Raw genomic sequence first — 13,162 nt, forward strand, 5'->3', positions numbered from 1 at the left:
AATGCCAAAACCCTGGAGGAGATTTGGATCTTCTTCATTCTGCTCTGTTGCATCCGTGTCCTTCCAGGAATTTATATGAATTCATTACACAAGTAATAATTTGGTGTTGATTAAAATTCACCTAAACCCCATTTATCATTTTTTTGGTTTGCATTTTCACGTGTTTCAAGCTACTGGATATTTAATTTCCAGAGCAAAGTGCTTCCCTTTGGAGAGGAATATCATGTTTTAAGCATTAAAACTGCAGCTGAAATGAAACATTGGGGTTGTTTTTTTTCCCATCTCTTTCAGGTCTGACAGCTACAAAAAACTTCCTCCATCAATATGAACAATTATTGCAAGAGCTTGACTTCTCTATTTTAGCCCCACTCTGGAACCAGAAGTATGGCAGGAAATTTGATTACGTGACAACTCCTGAAAAGCAAGAGATTTGTGATTATTTCTTAAAACCCCCCTTAGAGAAAACCCGTTGTTTTATATGGCTTTTAGAGGACAACAGAGAACATTTCCCGTTTCTTCATCAAGCTTTAGATGAATTCTTTGATAAAATGGGTGAGTAGGCAAAGGGTCCCACCTGGACCAGGTGGATTTCCGACCAAAAATAAATATTTATTAAGTTTTTAAGCCTAAAGGTTCTACAGCTGCATCTTGGAGGTGCTTTGGTGGTGTTTGATAAAGGATTATAATGATATTTCCTGTAATTTCACAGTTGTGGTTGTAAATTAGAGAGAATATTACTATTTCTGTTAATCAGTATGACTTTTATCCTCTCAACAGATGACCCAACTATTATATTAAAGAAGCAAGGAAATGAAAATATATCAGTAAGTGAACTTAATTGATATTTGGGATCAGTTTGGCCTTTTAAACAAGTGCTGAAGTGAATTTTGATGTGCACTTTTACAGCCCCATCCTTCAGACTTGATTAGAGGTTTACTCTGTGGGTTTAGCTCCCTTTTCTTCAATCATTTGACATTTAAATTATTTATTTTAATAATCATAAAAATAATAATTCATTCTGAGTGACTTTTTGATGGGTGTCTTCATTAAAATCCATTCCAGCTGACAAAAGTGTATTATGTATTTCATTTATTTACATGTTTGAGACACTCCCATTTCCTGCAAATAAGTTCATCTCTACAAACCCAAGGTTTTACTTTTGACACTGAAAACTTTGGAGTTAATTAATGTCCATGTTAATAAAATGTGGGGTTTTTTTGCTTCTTTCCTGAATTGGAAATCCAAGAATGAAACAAAAACCATGACAATGAAACTGGTTTTGTTTCAGTGTTATTTATAGCCTGAAGCAGCCTGTTAGGAATTGCTGTGAGTGGAGTCATGTTGATCTATAATTAAGGTCCTGTTAAAGAGTTAATTAGCATTTTAATTCCTTCATCTTTTGAGTGTCTTGGTAAACTGAAGCAACATTTGAGAGCCCTGTTTGGTTGTTCCCCACACAAAACTGGTGTGGGATGACTTTAAATATGCAGTTTTGGCTCAAAGTAATGAGCAAGGAGCTGAAAGAATAAAATAACACAACCTTCTGATTTTAAAAGTCAACATTTTAAGTGTTCAAAGAGGAAAACGCTGAATAAAATGCTCTGGGGTGGTTTTTTTGTATTTTCCTCCTGGGGACGGAGTGGAGAGGGAGAATTTCACCTTTTAAATCTTGGTGGGCAAACCAGAATGAGAATTTTCATGTGAAACTTGAAAGATTTACCTGCTGCTTTTGGAAATGCATCAGAATTTTATTCTAATTAAAAAAAAAACCAACAAAACCCAGTGACTTTTTTTTTTATATATTTCTGTTTCAGACTAATGATATCAAAGTTAAAAACAAAAACAGGAAGAAGAACTTGAAAGACTCGAGGGTGAGTAACTTTTTAGCTGCTAAAGGAGATACTACTAAGCAGACACTATTTAATTGCTATTAAAACCCATTTAAAAATTTGGATTTTTATAGGATTTCTGGCATTCACATGTGTAGAGAGGCTGCTTTCCTAAATACCTTGAGGCATTTAGGTATTAATTCCTTATCGAAGTAATTTTTCCCGAAGTAAAAAAGTGCTCAGTTCACACTGGTTTTGTTTTGTTAAAATATGAATTTCTCAGCAAAGAAGGTGGCTCTAAACTTGAAAAAAAAAAAAAAAAAGAAGTTATTTGTGGATACCTTTGGCTCTTAATTCTGAATTAGTGTTTTGATCCTCAGTTTGCCATATGGGAAGGTGTGCACTGACTGTGGAATTAACACTTTATGCCCTGTTTTCTTTGGCAAATTTGGACACTTTAAAAAGTTGTGTCCTCACAACCTGATTAAATACATGAAATTATATGTTTCACTGATTTTTCTCATCATTTTTGTGGGCATATCAGTGACTGAGGATGCAGCTGTTCCACTTAATGCTCAGAGAACTGTTGAGTTGTTTGTTATTTTATAGATTTTGCTGGGAATAATGTTTTACCTGAATCTTAATCGAGGATTTTTCTTATTAAAAGTTTCACATACAGTCTCTGTGCCCCCACCTTTTTATAATTTTACTAGAATTCCAGGAGGAAAATTAAGATTTTTATTCATTTATTTTTTTCTTCTTGTTCTCATCAGCCAGGTTTGTGTTTTTCTGACGTAGGTGCATTTAGACAAGTTGATTAGATAATAAAATATTAGATTATACACATTTATTAGAGAATAAAAATTCAGAGACAGCTCAGATGTTTGTGATGGTGAACATGAGAATAAGAGGTGTCATTAAACCACGTGGGGTAACTCAGACTTGCCTGTTGTAAAGGAAATTTCATTAAATTCGGATGAGATTGGTAAAAAAAAAAAAAAAAGGGATGTTGGGCTAAATATCCCAATTTCCTTTTTCCAAAAGAAGTTCTGAAGAAGAAATGAATAATTTTAAATTAAGAACTTCCTTGCTGGGGCCAATCATTGTCCAAGAAGTTTTTGCAGTTCATAATCCCAACGTAGCAAAGTCACAGAACAAAATCAGGGTGGAAACAAGTTGCTCCTGGTCTTTACAGGGGATCATTTTGCCTGTAATTTTGTGACATAAACTAAAAAAAAACAACCTGTTTTCAATTAGTCTATTTTAGTATTATCCAGTGGAGTTAGTACAGCCCCACGAGAAGAAGAGAAGATATTTATAGAAGAAAATAATTTGTAAGTACCATCGTTTAGCTATTTTTTTTTTTATTATTTTACTGCCCAGAATCACTTAAAAACACCAAGTCTGGGTTAACTTTCTCTCTTTTTTCTTTTTAAGATACACAGATTTTACAAATGAACCATTTTTAATCCCAGAGTATCTCCAGGAGCAACTGGAGGAATTTGAAGCTCTCTATGAAGTTTCAAATAGTAACAGTTATAATAATCCAGATCCAATCTCTGAGAGTTTATATGAGTAAGTATGAATTTCTGTACTCAGCAACTTCAAGGGTTTAATTTTACTTCATAATTCTTATCATTTATTGCATTAAGTCCATAATTTGGGGGGTCTGGTGTATGTAGGTGTGTCCATAAAGCTCTGGACTAATACACTGAAATACAGGTTTAGAATGAAATTTTAAAAAACTTAGATTAAAAATAACAATTTTTAATTTTTTTTTTCAGGTATTTCACTCAAATCTTGGATGAACATGGCCCTCTGGAAATTAATAATAAATTACTAGTTGGGGAATATGAAAATTTCCCTGAAGAAACTCGAAAGGTCGTGGAGGATCAGGGGGGCCTGGAACCTTTCCTTCTGAAATCCCTTCGTTTCATTATGGTGGATAATCTTATCTGCTTGAAGAAGCACTCGGTCTTCTTTGAGGGAAATACAAACAGAAATGAAAATTATATAGATGGGAATGTGCAAGGGAACCATTCCCAGAAAAACCTCCGGTTAAATCCAGATGCTGAGGAATTCAAGCCCCAGTCCTACCCTATTCAACCCCATATACCACCATCACCTGACCTAAGTTATGAGACTCTACAATATTTGCCCTATTCCTTCCCTGCTTCCTGTAGATCCAGGAATTCCTTGCAAAGCCAGAGTATTGATTCCATGGAAAACAAGTCGTCGTTCGCGGACGTTTTACTAAAGAACCTGGATTCTACAAGTCCCATATTTTTGCCTCAGACTTCCTGGGGTTACCAGTATGGAAGGATATTGCCTGTGCCTTCTCCAGTGCCTGTCCTGCCACATGTTGCCAGGCAGCCTGGTTATGTCTATGCTGATCCTGCAGCTCCTCAGGATAATCGGGAATCGGCAATTCCAGTCAGAAAATACGTCCGTGATGATTTCATCCCAACCGAAATCCAAACGTGTGAAGACCCCTGGGGCCGGTTGGAGAACTCGGATAAAGAGAATTTGGCTGCTCCGGGTAGCTCAGATGAAGCTGAAAATGGTAAACAGGTTATTAAGGTGGAAAAAGGAAGCAAAAGTAAACCTGGAATGAAGAGCAACCCCCATATAAGGATGGTGGCTGTTCAGGTAAGAAATGAAAATGGGATAATTATCTGAGAGCTTTTTAGGCCACCAAAAAGATCCCAGGGCTGGAGCAGCTCTGCTGGGAGGAAAGGCTGGGAGAGCTGGGATTGTTCAGCCTGGAGAAGAGAAGCTTTGGGGTGACCTGATTGTGGCCTTGCAGGGCCTGAAGGGGCTCCAGGAAAGATGGAGAGAGACTATTTCCAAGGGCTGGAGGGACAGGACAAGGGGGAATGGCTTCAAACTGACAGAGAACAGGGGTAGATGGGATATTGGGAAGAAATTGTTCCCTGTGAGGGTGGTGAAGGGCTGGGATAGAATTCCCAGAGAAACTGTGGCTGCCCCTGGATCCCTGGAAGTGTCCAAGGCCAGGCTGGACAGAGCTTGGAGCAACCTGGGCTGGTGGAAGGTGTCCCTGCCCATGGCAGGGGGTTGGAACGAGTTGATCCTTCAAGTTCCCTTCCAATTTAAACCATCCTATGATGCCTCAGAACTTCCAGTTTAAGCTGCTGCCACTTTCTATGACTACACTTGTTTTTAATTCGTAATTCTTTGAAGAGCTGCTCACTGAAGTTTGTTCTGCCTCAAGTTTGTGCAGAAGTTTTGACTGGGCACCAAAGGAAGGAGCTGGGGCACAATTAGTTTCAGCTTTGCTTTAGAGATGAAGGAAAGTCCTTCTGTGCTGTCATTTTAACTTTTGGAGTTAGTTCAGTGATTTGTTTTCACTTTCACAACATTTGTGTAATTTAACAGTTGCTGGCTGATGTTTTCTGTGTGGTCTCACAGTGGTGGCCCAGGTTTTAGGGTCAGTTCAGGGGGAAACTCCATCGTGTTTTCTGAGAGGCCCCTCCAGGGCTGTGTCCAGTTCTGGGCCCTCATGGAAGAGAGACATGGAGGGGCTGGAGCGTGTGCAGGGAAGGGAACGGAGCTGGGAAGGGGCTGGAGCAGCAGGAGGGGCTGAGGGAGCTGGGGGGGCTCAGCCTGGAGCAAAGGAGGCTCAGGGGGGACCTTCTGGCTCTGCAACCCCCTGACAGGAGGGGGGAGCCGGGGGGGGGTCGGGCTCTGCTGCCAGGGAACAAGGGACAGGAGGAGAGGGAACGGCCTCAGGCTGTGCCAGGGGAGGCTCAGGTTGGATATTGGGAGGAATTTCTCCACAGAAAAGGTTGTCAAGCATTGGAAGGGGCTGCCCAGGGAGGTGGTGGAGTCCCCATCCCTGAGGGATTCAAAGCTGTGTGGATGTGGCACTTGGGGACATGGGTCAGTGGTGGCCTTGGCAGTGCTGGGGGCATGGCTGGACTTGATGATCTTAAAGCTCTTTTCCAGCCTAAACAATTCCATGATTTTAAGCTTATCTGACCACGATGTTTAACAGCCTGTTAGAACAGGGACATCAGGAACTTCAGTTCTTTCACTAAGGTCTTTCAGTGGTGGAACAAAACAGGGTCCTGGAGTCCCTTCTAAGCAGAGGCACTTCTGTGGTAGATCTTGAGTTTAGGACTCACAAAGCAGCTTCTCAGGGAGCTGTCAGACACTTCTTGCAAATATGAAGTTTTCAGACATTTAGGGCACAGCTGTGCTTGAAGACACTCAGTATAAATGCTCGTGGTCTGTGAAATTAGGGAAAGATCAGACAGACAAGTGCTTTCTTTACAGGTTGAAGTCCCTTCCAGAAACACTTTCACAACGTTTTTCTGCATTGTTTTAGACCTGCTCAGTAAATCAGTTGGGTTTGTAAAGCTGTAGGTGAGGTAGAAGAGCTCCAAACCAGAGCTGACCTTGTAGTTGCATCTATAAACTTGAAAGCTTTTTAATTTACTCAAAATTTCTTGTATTTTAGGTCAATCAGGAAGTAGCTGATAGGGAAACCAATACCCTGCCTTTCCATCCATTTGAAAACCAACAAGTAAGTTACATCTTTGTATTTCTCATGAAGGAGGTTAAAGGAATGCCCAAAAAATTTAGCAGTGAGAAGATAAAGTTCTCTGAAAATGACATATTTTAAGAGGTATTTCTGTATTTTGGGTGGTTTGGTGGTGTGTGGTTTGGCCTCTTTTTCTGTATTCTGTGATGTTCTTCATGGAAACTTCACACAGGCCCACAACAGGGAGGGGTTTGAGCTTTGTTCTGTATTTTAGGGAGATTGTATTTCCCTTCCAGAAATCTTGAGGCTTGATAAAAACTCTCCATTTGGGCATATAGACAGTTCAGAGTGGTGTTAATGGCAGGTTTATGTCTGTACCAGGAGATAAAAGGGAGAAAATGTGTCATTTAGGTTGGGTTTTGCCACCTGATTTCTTTTCAGGGAGATATTCTGCGTGTGGAAAAGGAGCATCAGGTGCTGCAAGAACAACTGAAAGAGGCAGAGGAGAAATTTGAGCAGCTGCAGAGCCGAAGTTCCGAGGAAATCGGTGCTTTGGAAGAGCTCCTGAGGAAAAGTGTGGAAGAGACTGAGGTAAAACTTCCATCCTTGGATCAGAGGGCGTGGAATCCCCGTCCCTGGAAGTGTCCAAGGCCACGTTGGAGCAAGCTGGGATAGTGGAAGGAATCTCTACCCCCGTGGCAGGGGGTGGAATGGGATGATCTTTATGGTCCCTTCCGACCCCAGTCTGTGATGGATCATAACACAACAACCCCTGCAGTGCTACAGGCTGGGCCAGAGGGGCTGGAGAGCAGCCAGGCAGGAAGGGAGCTGGGAGTGGGGATGGACAGGGAGCTGAACAGGAGCCAGAGTGTGCCCAGGGGGACAAGAGGGCCAATGGATCCTGGCCTGGATCAGGAACAGTGTGGCAGCAGGAGCAGGGAAGGAATTCCTACCCTGGACTCAGCGCTGGTGAGGCCACCCCTGGAGTGCTGTGTCCAGTTCTGGGCCCTCAGCTCAGGAAGGACATGGAGGGGCTGGAGCAGGTCCAGAGGAGAGCAACGAGGCTGGGGAAGGGATTGGAGCACAAGTGCTGTGAGGAGAGGCTGAGGGAGCTGGGGGGGCTCAGCCTGGAGAAGAGGAGGTTCAGGGGAGACCTCCTCACTCTCTGCAACTCCCTGACAGGAGGGGGGAGCCGGGGGGGGTTGGTCTCTTTTCCCAGGCAACCATCAGCAAGACAAGAGGGCTGGGTGTTCAGCTGTGCCAGGGGAGGTTTAGGTTGGAGATTAGAAAGAATTTCTTTGCAGAGAGGGTGCTCAGCCATTGGAATGGGCTGCCCAGGGAAGGGGTGGATTCTCCGTCCCTGGAGGTTTTTAAGGTGAGACTGGATGTGGCCTCAGTGCCATGGGCTGGGAACCACGGCGGGGTTGGATCAAGGGTTGGACTTGATCTCGGAGGTCCCTTCCAACCCAGCTGATTCTGTGATTCTGTGACAAATATCCTCGTTCTGCTCGACCTTGCATCTGAATAAAACACTGTTTTTCAGAAACGAAGCTTTGTTTTCTGCTTTCAGGTCTCCCAGAATGAACTGGATTGGTTTCACCAGGACTCGGAAGCACAAGGGAAGAAATGGCAGCAGGAGAAAAAAGAGAACCGAGACAACTTAAAAGCCCTGAGGAGCACGGCCAAAAAACACACAGACACCAACGAGAGGTACTGATTTTAAACACAGATTTACATCAGTCTGACATTTGAAAGACATTAGATATCTCCTAACTTCTATAGAAATATTTCACTTCTTATATATCTAAACCTAACCCTTGGCTGGGTAAGTCAAGATATCAGAGAGCCCTGAGGAGTTTGGTCCTTCAGTGCTGTTGTTTAATCTTTATTCTTTGGGCTGAATTTCTCTGGAAAAATCCATCAGCCTGGTTTTTGTATTAGTTGCTGATTTATTAGGAATATATTTAAATGTCCTTAGGACAGAATCATGGAATGGTTTGGGTTGGAAGGGACCCTAAAGCTCATCCAGTCCCAGCCCCCTGCCACGGGCAGGGACACCTTCCACTAGCCCAGGTTGCTCCAAGATCCAAACCTGGCCTTGGACACTTCCAGGGGTGGGAACACTGTAATATTTATGGCATCAAACAATATCTAAAATATACAGATATTAAGACACAACAATATCTAAAGCCCACAGGTTGTCATTGTGGCCACACAGGAACCTGTTCCACATTTGCCAAGGAACCTTTATCAGCACAAGTTTAATAAATGCTTCATTCCCGCAGGTATTTGAAGACCATTGATGACAAGGAAAAGCAGTATAATATATATTTAAATACATTTCTGGATACCAGGTAAAAGTCTTGTATTTTTTCTGCAATATTTCCATTTTTTCTGCTGATTTGTCAATATTGGAGTTTTCTGCTTCGCTCTGGGTAAAGGCTCAGGGAGAAATAAGCACTTTAACCTGTATCTCTTACTCTAAGTTTGTTTCATTTACTTATCCTGAGTAAATATTAATATTTAGAATAATGGAGATCTGTCTTCTCATCATACTCTCATATATTTCCCTTGATTACATGATACTGAGTAGAGAGAGTAGCTGTAGAAAACCTCTAAAATGGCATAAATTTTAAATACTGCTCTGCTGGAAATGTTACTCAAATATTTAACTTCTTTTTATTTCACAGTAATAAATTTGCTAATGAGAAAGTAAAATTGGAAGAGCTTATAAAAAAGAGTCAAGATGACTGCCAGGAGTGTGTGAAAAGAGCTGTTAAAGCAGAGGTACAAACCAAAAGAAAAAAAAAAAAACAAACCTTAAAAACCTTTTGCTGGAGCTTGGATCATTTGTGCTCATTGGAGGTGGGGAAGGTGATATCAGAAATGTTATTCCAATATTGATTAGTGCTGTTCCTGGTGTTTTCCCACAAAACTTTGCAGGTCAGGGTGCATTATTATTATTATTATTATTATTATTGTTAATTAGTATTAAAAGTGCAGAAAATTTGGGGCATAAATTATTGCCCCAAACAAAATTCAACTCTGGTAACTGAGTCACATCCTTGTTTATGAAGAGATTCCATTTGGAATTAACCACAGAAACATTAAAAAACCTCCCTGTTTTAAGTTATTAATGAATATGTAGCTACTTCCTTATGCAGGTAAAACTCATGTATCAATATTTTTTTCTAAACTAAGCTGGTTTATGCTGGAAATGCTTGGAATATTGAGAATATTGTGAAGAATCCTCCCTTCTTAGGAAGAGCTTGAAGGCTCTTGTTGGTCCACTCTAGTCTTCAACCTTGCAGTATTTAAAAGGCTGCCTTTTTATATCTAAATATCTGTTTATTTGCATATAGATGTGTGTGTTTATGTGGGAGAAGCTGCAGAGGGAACTTTTTATCCTCCCCAAAACCCTGGGATGTTCATTCCACTTGAAATTCCTCCCTGTAGGAACTGGGTGTGTTTGTGCTTTGTGTGGTCAAACTCTTGTTTCAGATTCTAATTAAATATAATTTCTAATTAAAATTTAATTGGAGGGGTTTTTAATCCCCTCGTGTTTTAGGTTTTTTTTTTTAAACACTTTTTTTTTTTTAACTCTTTGGTTCCAGATCTCAGTGTTCCAGAACTGGAAGGAAACTGAAGTTTGGAAGCTCAGTGGCACCGTTGCCAAAGCAGAGGCAAATCTCAAGATGCTGAAGACACTGAGCAGGTACAGAGAGTTCACACCACAAATTTTAGTGCTCCTGGTTGCTAAATACAATTGCAGTGTTTATTCACTATTATTATTGTGCCTAAATATTATAAAAATATTTGTAATTATTATTATTATAGTGGTTAAATATTATGAAAATATGTACATTTTTAACATTAAAATTATAATATTTCCCCTGCTTTAGTGTCACACATCTGGGGGATTTTTAAAACTAACTTTATATTTTTATGTTTTAAGAATATAAATTTTTAATATATAAAATATATATTATATAATATATAAAAGAGCTATAGTTTATAAAATATATATAATATATCTATATTATATATACTATACATAATATATTTATATATAATATATCTCTATATTATATATATTATATATGGTATATTTATATATTATATATATCTGTATTATATATATTCTACATAGTATATTTATATATAATATATATATTATATATTATGCATTGTATATTTATATATAATATATATCTTTATTATACATATTATATATTGTATACTTATATATAAATAAAATATATTTTATAAACTATTATATATTCTATTTATAAATATATATAATATATATTTTATATTTTATATATATAGAAATATATATAGAGAATATATGTAACATGTAAGAATATGAATTATAAATGTTTAATTTAACTCAGCTTGAGGCAAAGCTGCCTTTAACTCTTATGTTTCAGGCTGGAATCCCTCTGGGAGCAAAACACCTGTAATTTTGGAGTGTTTTTAAATAATATTTATCTTCATGTTACAAAATCGAATAAAATAAAATATTTAGAGAAAATATGAAATTATAATATCTTAAGTACACAGGATTTTGGGGTATTTAGTATTGCCCCAACCAGAATTCAGCTGGTCTTTGAGGCTCATCCTTATCCCTGTTTTCTGTCTGAGCTGGGGAAGATCAGGCACCTGGGAACATTCCAGTTATTCCCAGTTTTCCCTGGGAAAGAGCTGAAGTGTGAACAGAAAATACTGAGCAGCCAAGGTTGTTTTCTTCCTTACAAGGACCTGATTTAGCCCTTGATGGCACCTTAAATTTCAGTCATGTTCCCCTTCCCTCTCCTTATGTTGCTGCAAAATACTAAATTCCATGGTAGGAGTTCACTTCTGGGATTGGATGGAATCTGAACACCAAGGATTTAACTTTTTAACCCGAAATCCCTTGAAATCTTGAAACTTAGTGATTAGTTGGTGAGGGAGAAACTTGTACAGACACCACTGGTCTTAAAGAAAAATAATGGGAATGTTGGAATTTAACTGCAAATCTTCAATATTTCAGCAGCTCAGCTTCAGCAGCACCTTTGCTGAAGTCACAGATTGATTCCTGGGAAACTTTTATTTCCAATGTAAAGAAACAGCTGGAAAAAGTAGAGGTGAGGCTTCCTTTCTCTTAGCAAGCTTTTAAGTTGAATTTTGGGAAATTCAAACAGAATAAATACCTTAAATAACTTTGCATTCCTGTTTTTTAAAACACCAAGTATTGACCTGGGATTTTTTTTTTTTTTAATCACAAAAGAAAGACACAGTTTTAAGTCCAGGTTATTAAAGTAAATTTACAGAGAATAGCTTCAATTTTACAAAGGCAAAAAAACCTGTCCTTTATTCATGTGTTTCAAAATTGGATCCCACACTAACAAGTCTGTTCTCTTGGTTCTTTTAGATTTCTTTAGAAATTCGTGGAACTTTTTAAAAAAAAACCAAAAACAAGAGAAGTCTCTGGCAAAGTTCAAATGTAAAGTGTAAATGTGAAATGAAGAGGGATCTTTTAATTAAAGCTGAGGTGGAGGGTGATGCTTTGTTTTCCCTCTGCAGGCTGAGTATGAGGAGAAAATTGAGCTGGTGAAAAGTGGTGCCCGGATTTCCCTCACTAAGGTGGAAATTATGGATATTCCCTCTCCTCCCAGTGTCCTGGTGAGTACCTCACCTTTCAGGGCAGTTTTAAGTTCTTTCAGTTTGCTTTGAGAGGTTTTTAAGCTGTTTAAAGTTGAACTGAAGGCGCTGCACTGATGGTTTTGCACATCCTGGTTTTCCTGTAGGACCAAAATCATGGAATCACAGAAGCTTTGGGTTGGAAAGGACCTTAAAGATCATCTTGTTCCACTCCTTACCATGGGGAGGGACACTTTCCACTAGCCCAGGTTGCTCCAACGTGGCCTTGGACACTTCCAGGGATCCAGGGGCAGCCACAGCTTCTCTGGGCAACCTGTGCCAGGGCCTCTCCATCCTCCCAGCCAAGAATTCCTTCCCAATATCCCATCTAACCCTGCCCTCTTTTAGCTTAAGGCCATTCCCCCTTGTCCTGTCCCTCCATCCCTTGTCCCCAGTCCCTCTCCAGCTCTCTTGGAGCCCCTTTAGGCTCTGGAAGGGGCTCTCATGTCTCCCTGGAGCCTTCTCTTCTCCAGGCTGAACAGCTCCAAAATCCATCAGGATAAGCCCCATTACAGAGAATCCCAGAATCCCAGAGGTTGGAAAAGAGCTCCAAGGTCATCCAGTCCCCCCTGTACCCCATCCCCACCTTGTCCCCCAGCCCAGAGCACTGAGTGCCACATCCAGGCCTTCCTGGGACACCTCCAGGGCTGGGCACTCCAAACCTCCCTGGGCAGCCCCTGCCAAGGCCTGACCACCCTTTCCAGGGAGAAATTCCTCCTGAGTAAATTGTTACACCAACACGTGTGAGTGATTACAAACACCAGAATCAACTTCCAGCCACGTCTGGAGTCCAACCACTTTTGGAAGTGCCTCTGGAATGAGCACAGCCCAGGGAAATCCTGCTCACAGACCCATTTTCTCATGGGCCAACAGTTCCACGAATGCTTTGCTCAAATCAGGGCAGTTTCTTCTTAACCTTGTGACTGTCCTTTTTATATTTTATATGTATTTTTTCTCTGCAGAAAATCATGGGGGTTTCTCTTTGTTCTGGGTATAATTTAGATTTTTTCTCTTGTTTGTTCTGAGTATAATTTAGATTCAGGACTCTGTTCTAATACTGTAAATTTGAGATTATTACTACACTCTCTCTGGATTTATACAAGTAATTGTTCCACTCCTTTTTTCCTACATACTTTTCCTTCCTCAC

At 39.9% G+C, this 13,162-nt stretch overlaps 1 protein-coding gene across 7 annotated transcripts in view; it reads left to right on the forward strand.

Moving 5' to 3' along the window:
- The window catches only part of TTC3 (tetratricopeptide repeat domain 3), a 52,473-nt gene that overhangs the window by 34,245 nt on the left and 5,066 nt on the right, over nucleotides 1-13,162 (forward strand). For 6 of the 7 annotated variants that reach the window (XM_032680984.1, XM_032680988.1, XM_032680985.1 and 3 more), the window contains 14 exons: nucleotides 292-552; nucleotides 778-824; nucleotides 1,815-1,871; nucleotides 3,087-3,163; nucleotides 3,267-3,404; nucleotides 3,614-4,478; nucleotides 6,310-6,375; nucleotides 6,775-6,924; nucleotides 7,904-8,043; nucleotides 8,619-8,687; nucleotides 9,024-9,120; nucleotides 9,948-10,048; nucleotides 11,366-11,459; nucleotides 11,899-11,997. In XM_032680984.1, coding sequence (XP_032536875.1) covers nucleotides 292-552; nucleotides 778-824; nucleotides 1,815-1,871; nucleotides 3,087-3,163; nucleotides 3,267-3,404; nucleotides 3,614-4,478; nucleotides 6,310-6,375; nucleotides 6,775-6,924; nucleotides 7,904-8,043; nucleotides 8,619-8,687; nucleotides 9,024-9,120; nucleotides 9,948-10,048; nucleotides 11,366-11,459; nucleotides 11,899-11,997 — 2,261 coding nt within the window. The remainder of the gene's footprint in view (nucleotides 1-291; nucleotides 553-777; nucleotides 825-1,814; nucleotides 1,872-3,086; nucleotides 3,164-3,266; nucleotides 3,405-3,613; nucleotides 4,479-6,309; nucleotides 6,376-6,774; nucleotides 6,925-7,903; nucleotides 8,044-8,618; nucleotides 8,688-9,023; nucleotides 9,121-9,947; nucleotides 10,049-11,365; nucleotides 11,460-11,898; nucleotides 11,998-13,162) is intronic. The other variant, XM_032680987.1, reaches the window with a different exon arrangement.

Source organism: Chiroxiphia lanceolata, chromosome 2, assembly GCF_009829145.1.
Source record: "Chiroxiphia lanceolata isolate bChiLan1 chromosome 2, bChiLan1.pri, whole genome shotgun sequence".
In the NCBI taxonomy this organism is placed as follows: domain Eukaryota; kingdom Metazoa; phylum Chordata; class Aves; order Passeriformes; family Pipridae; genus Chiroxiphia; species Chiroxiphia lanceolata.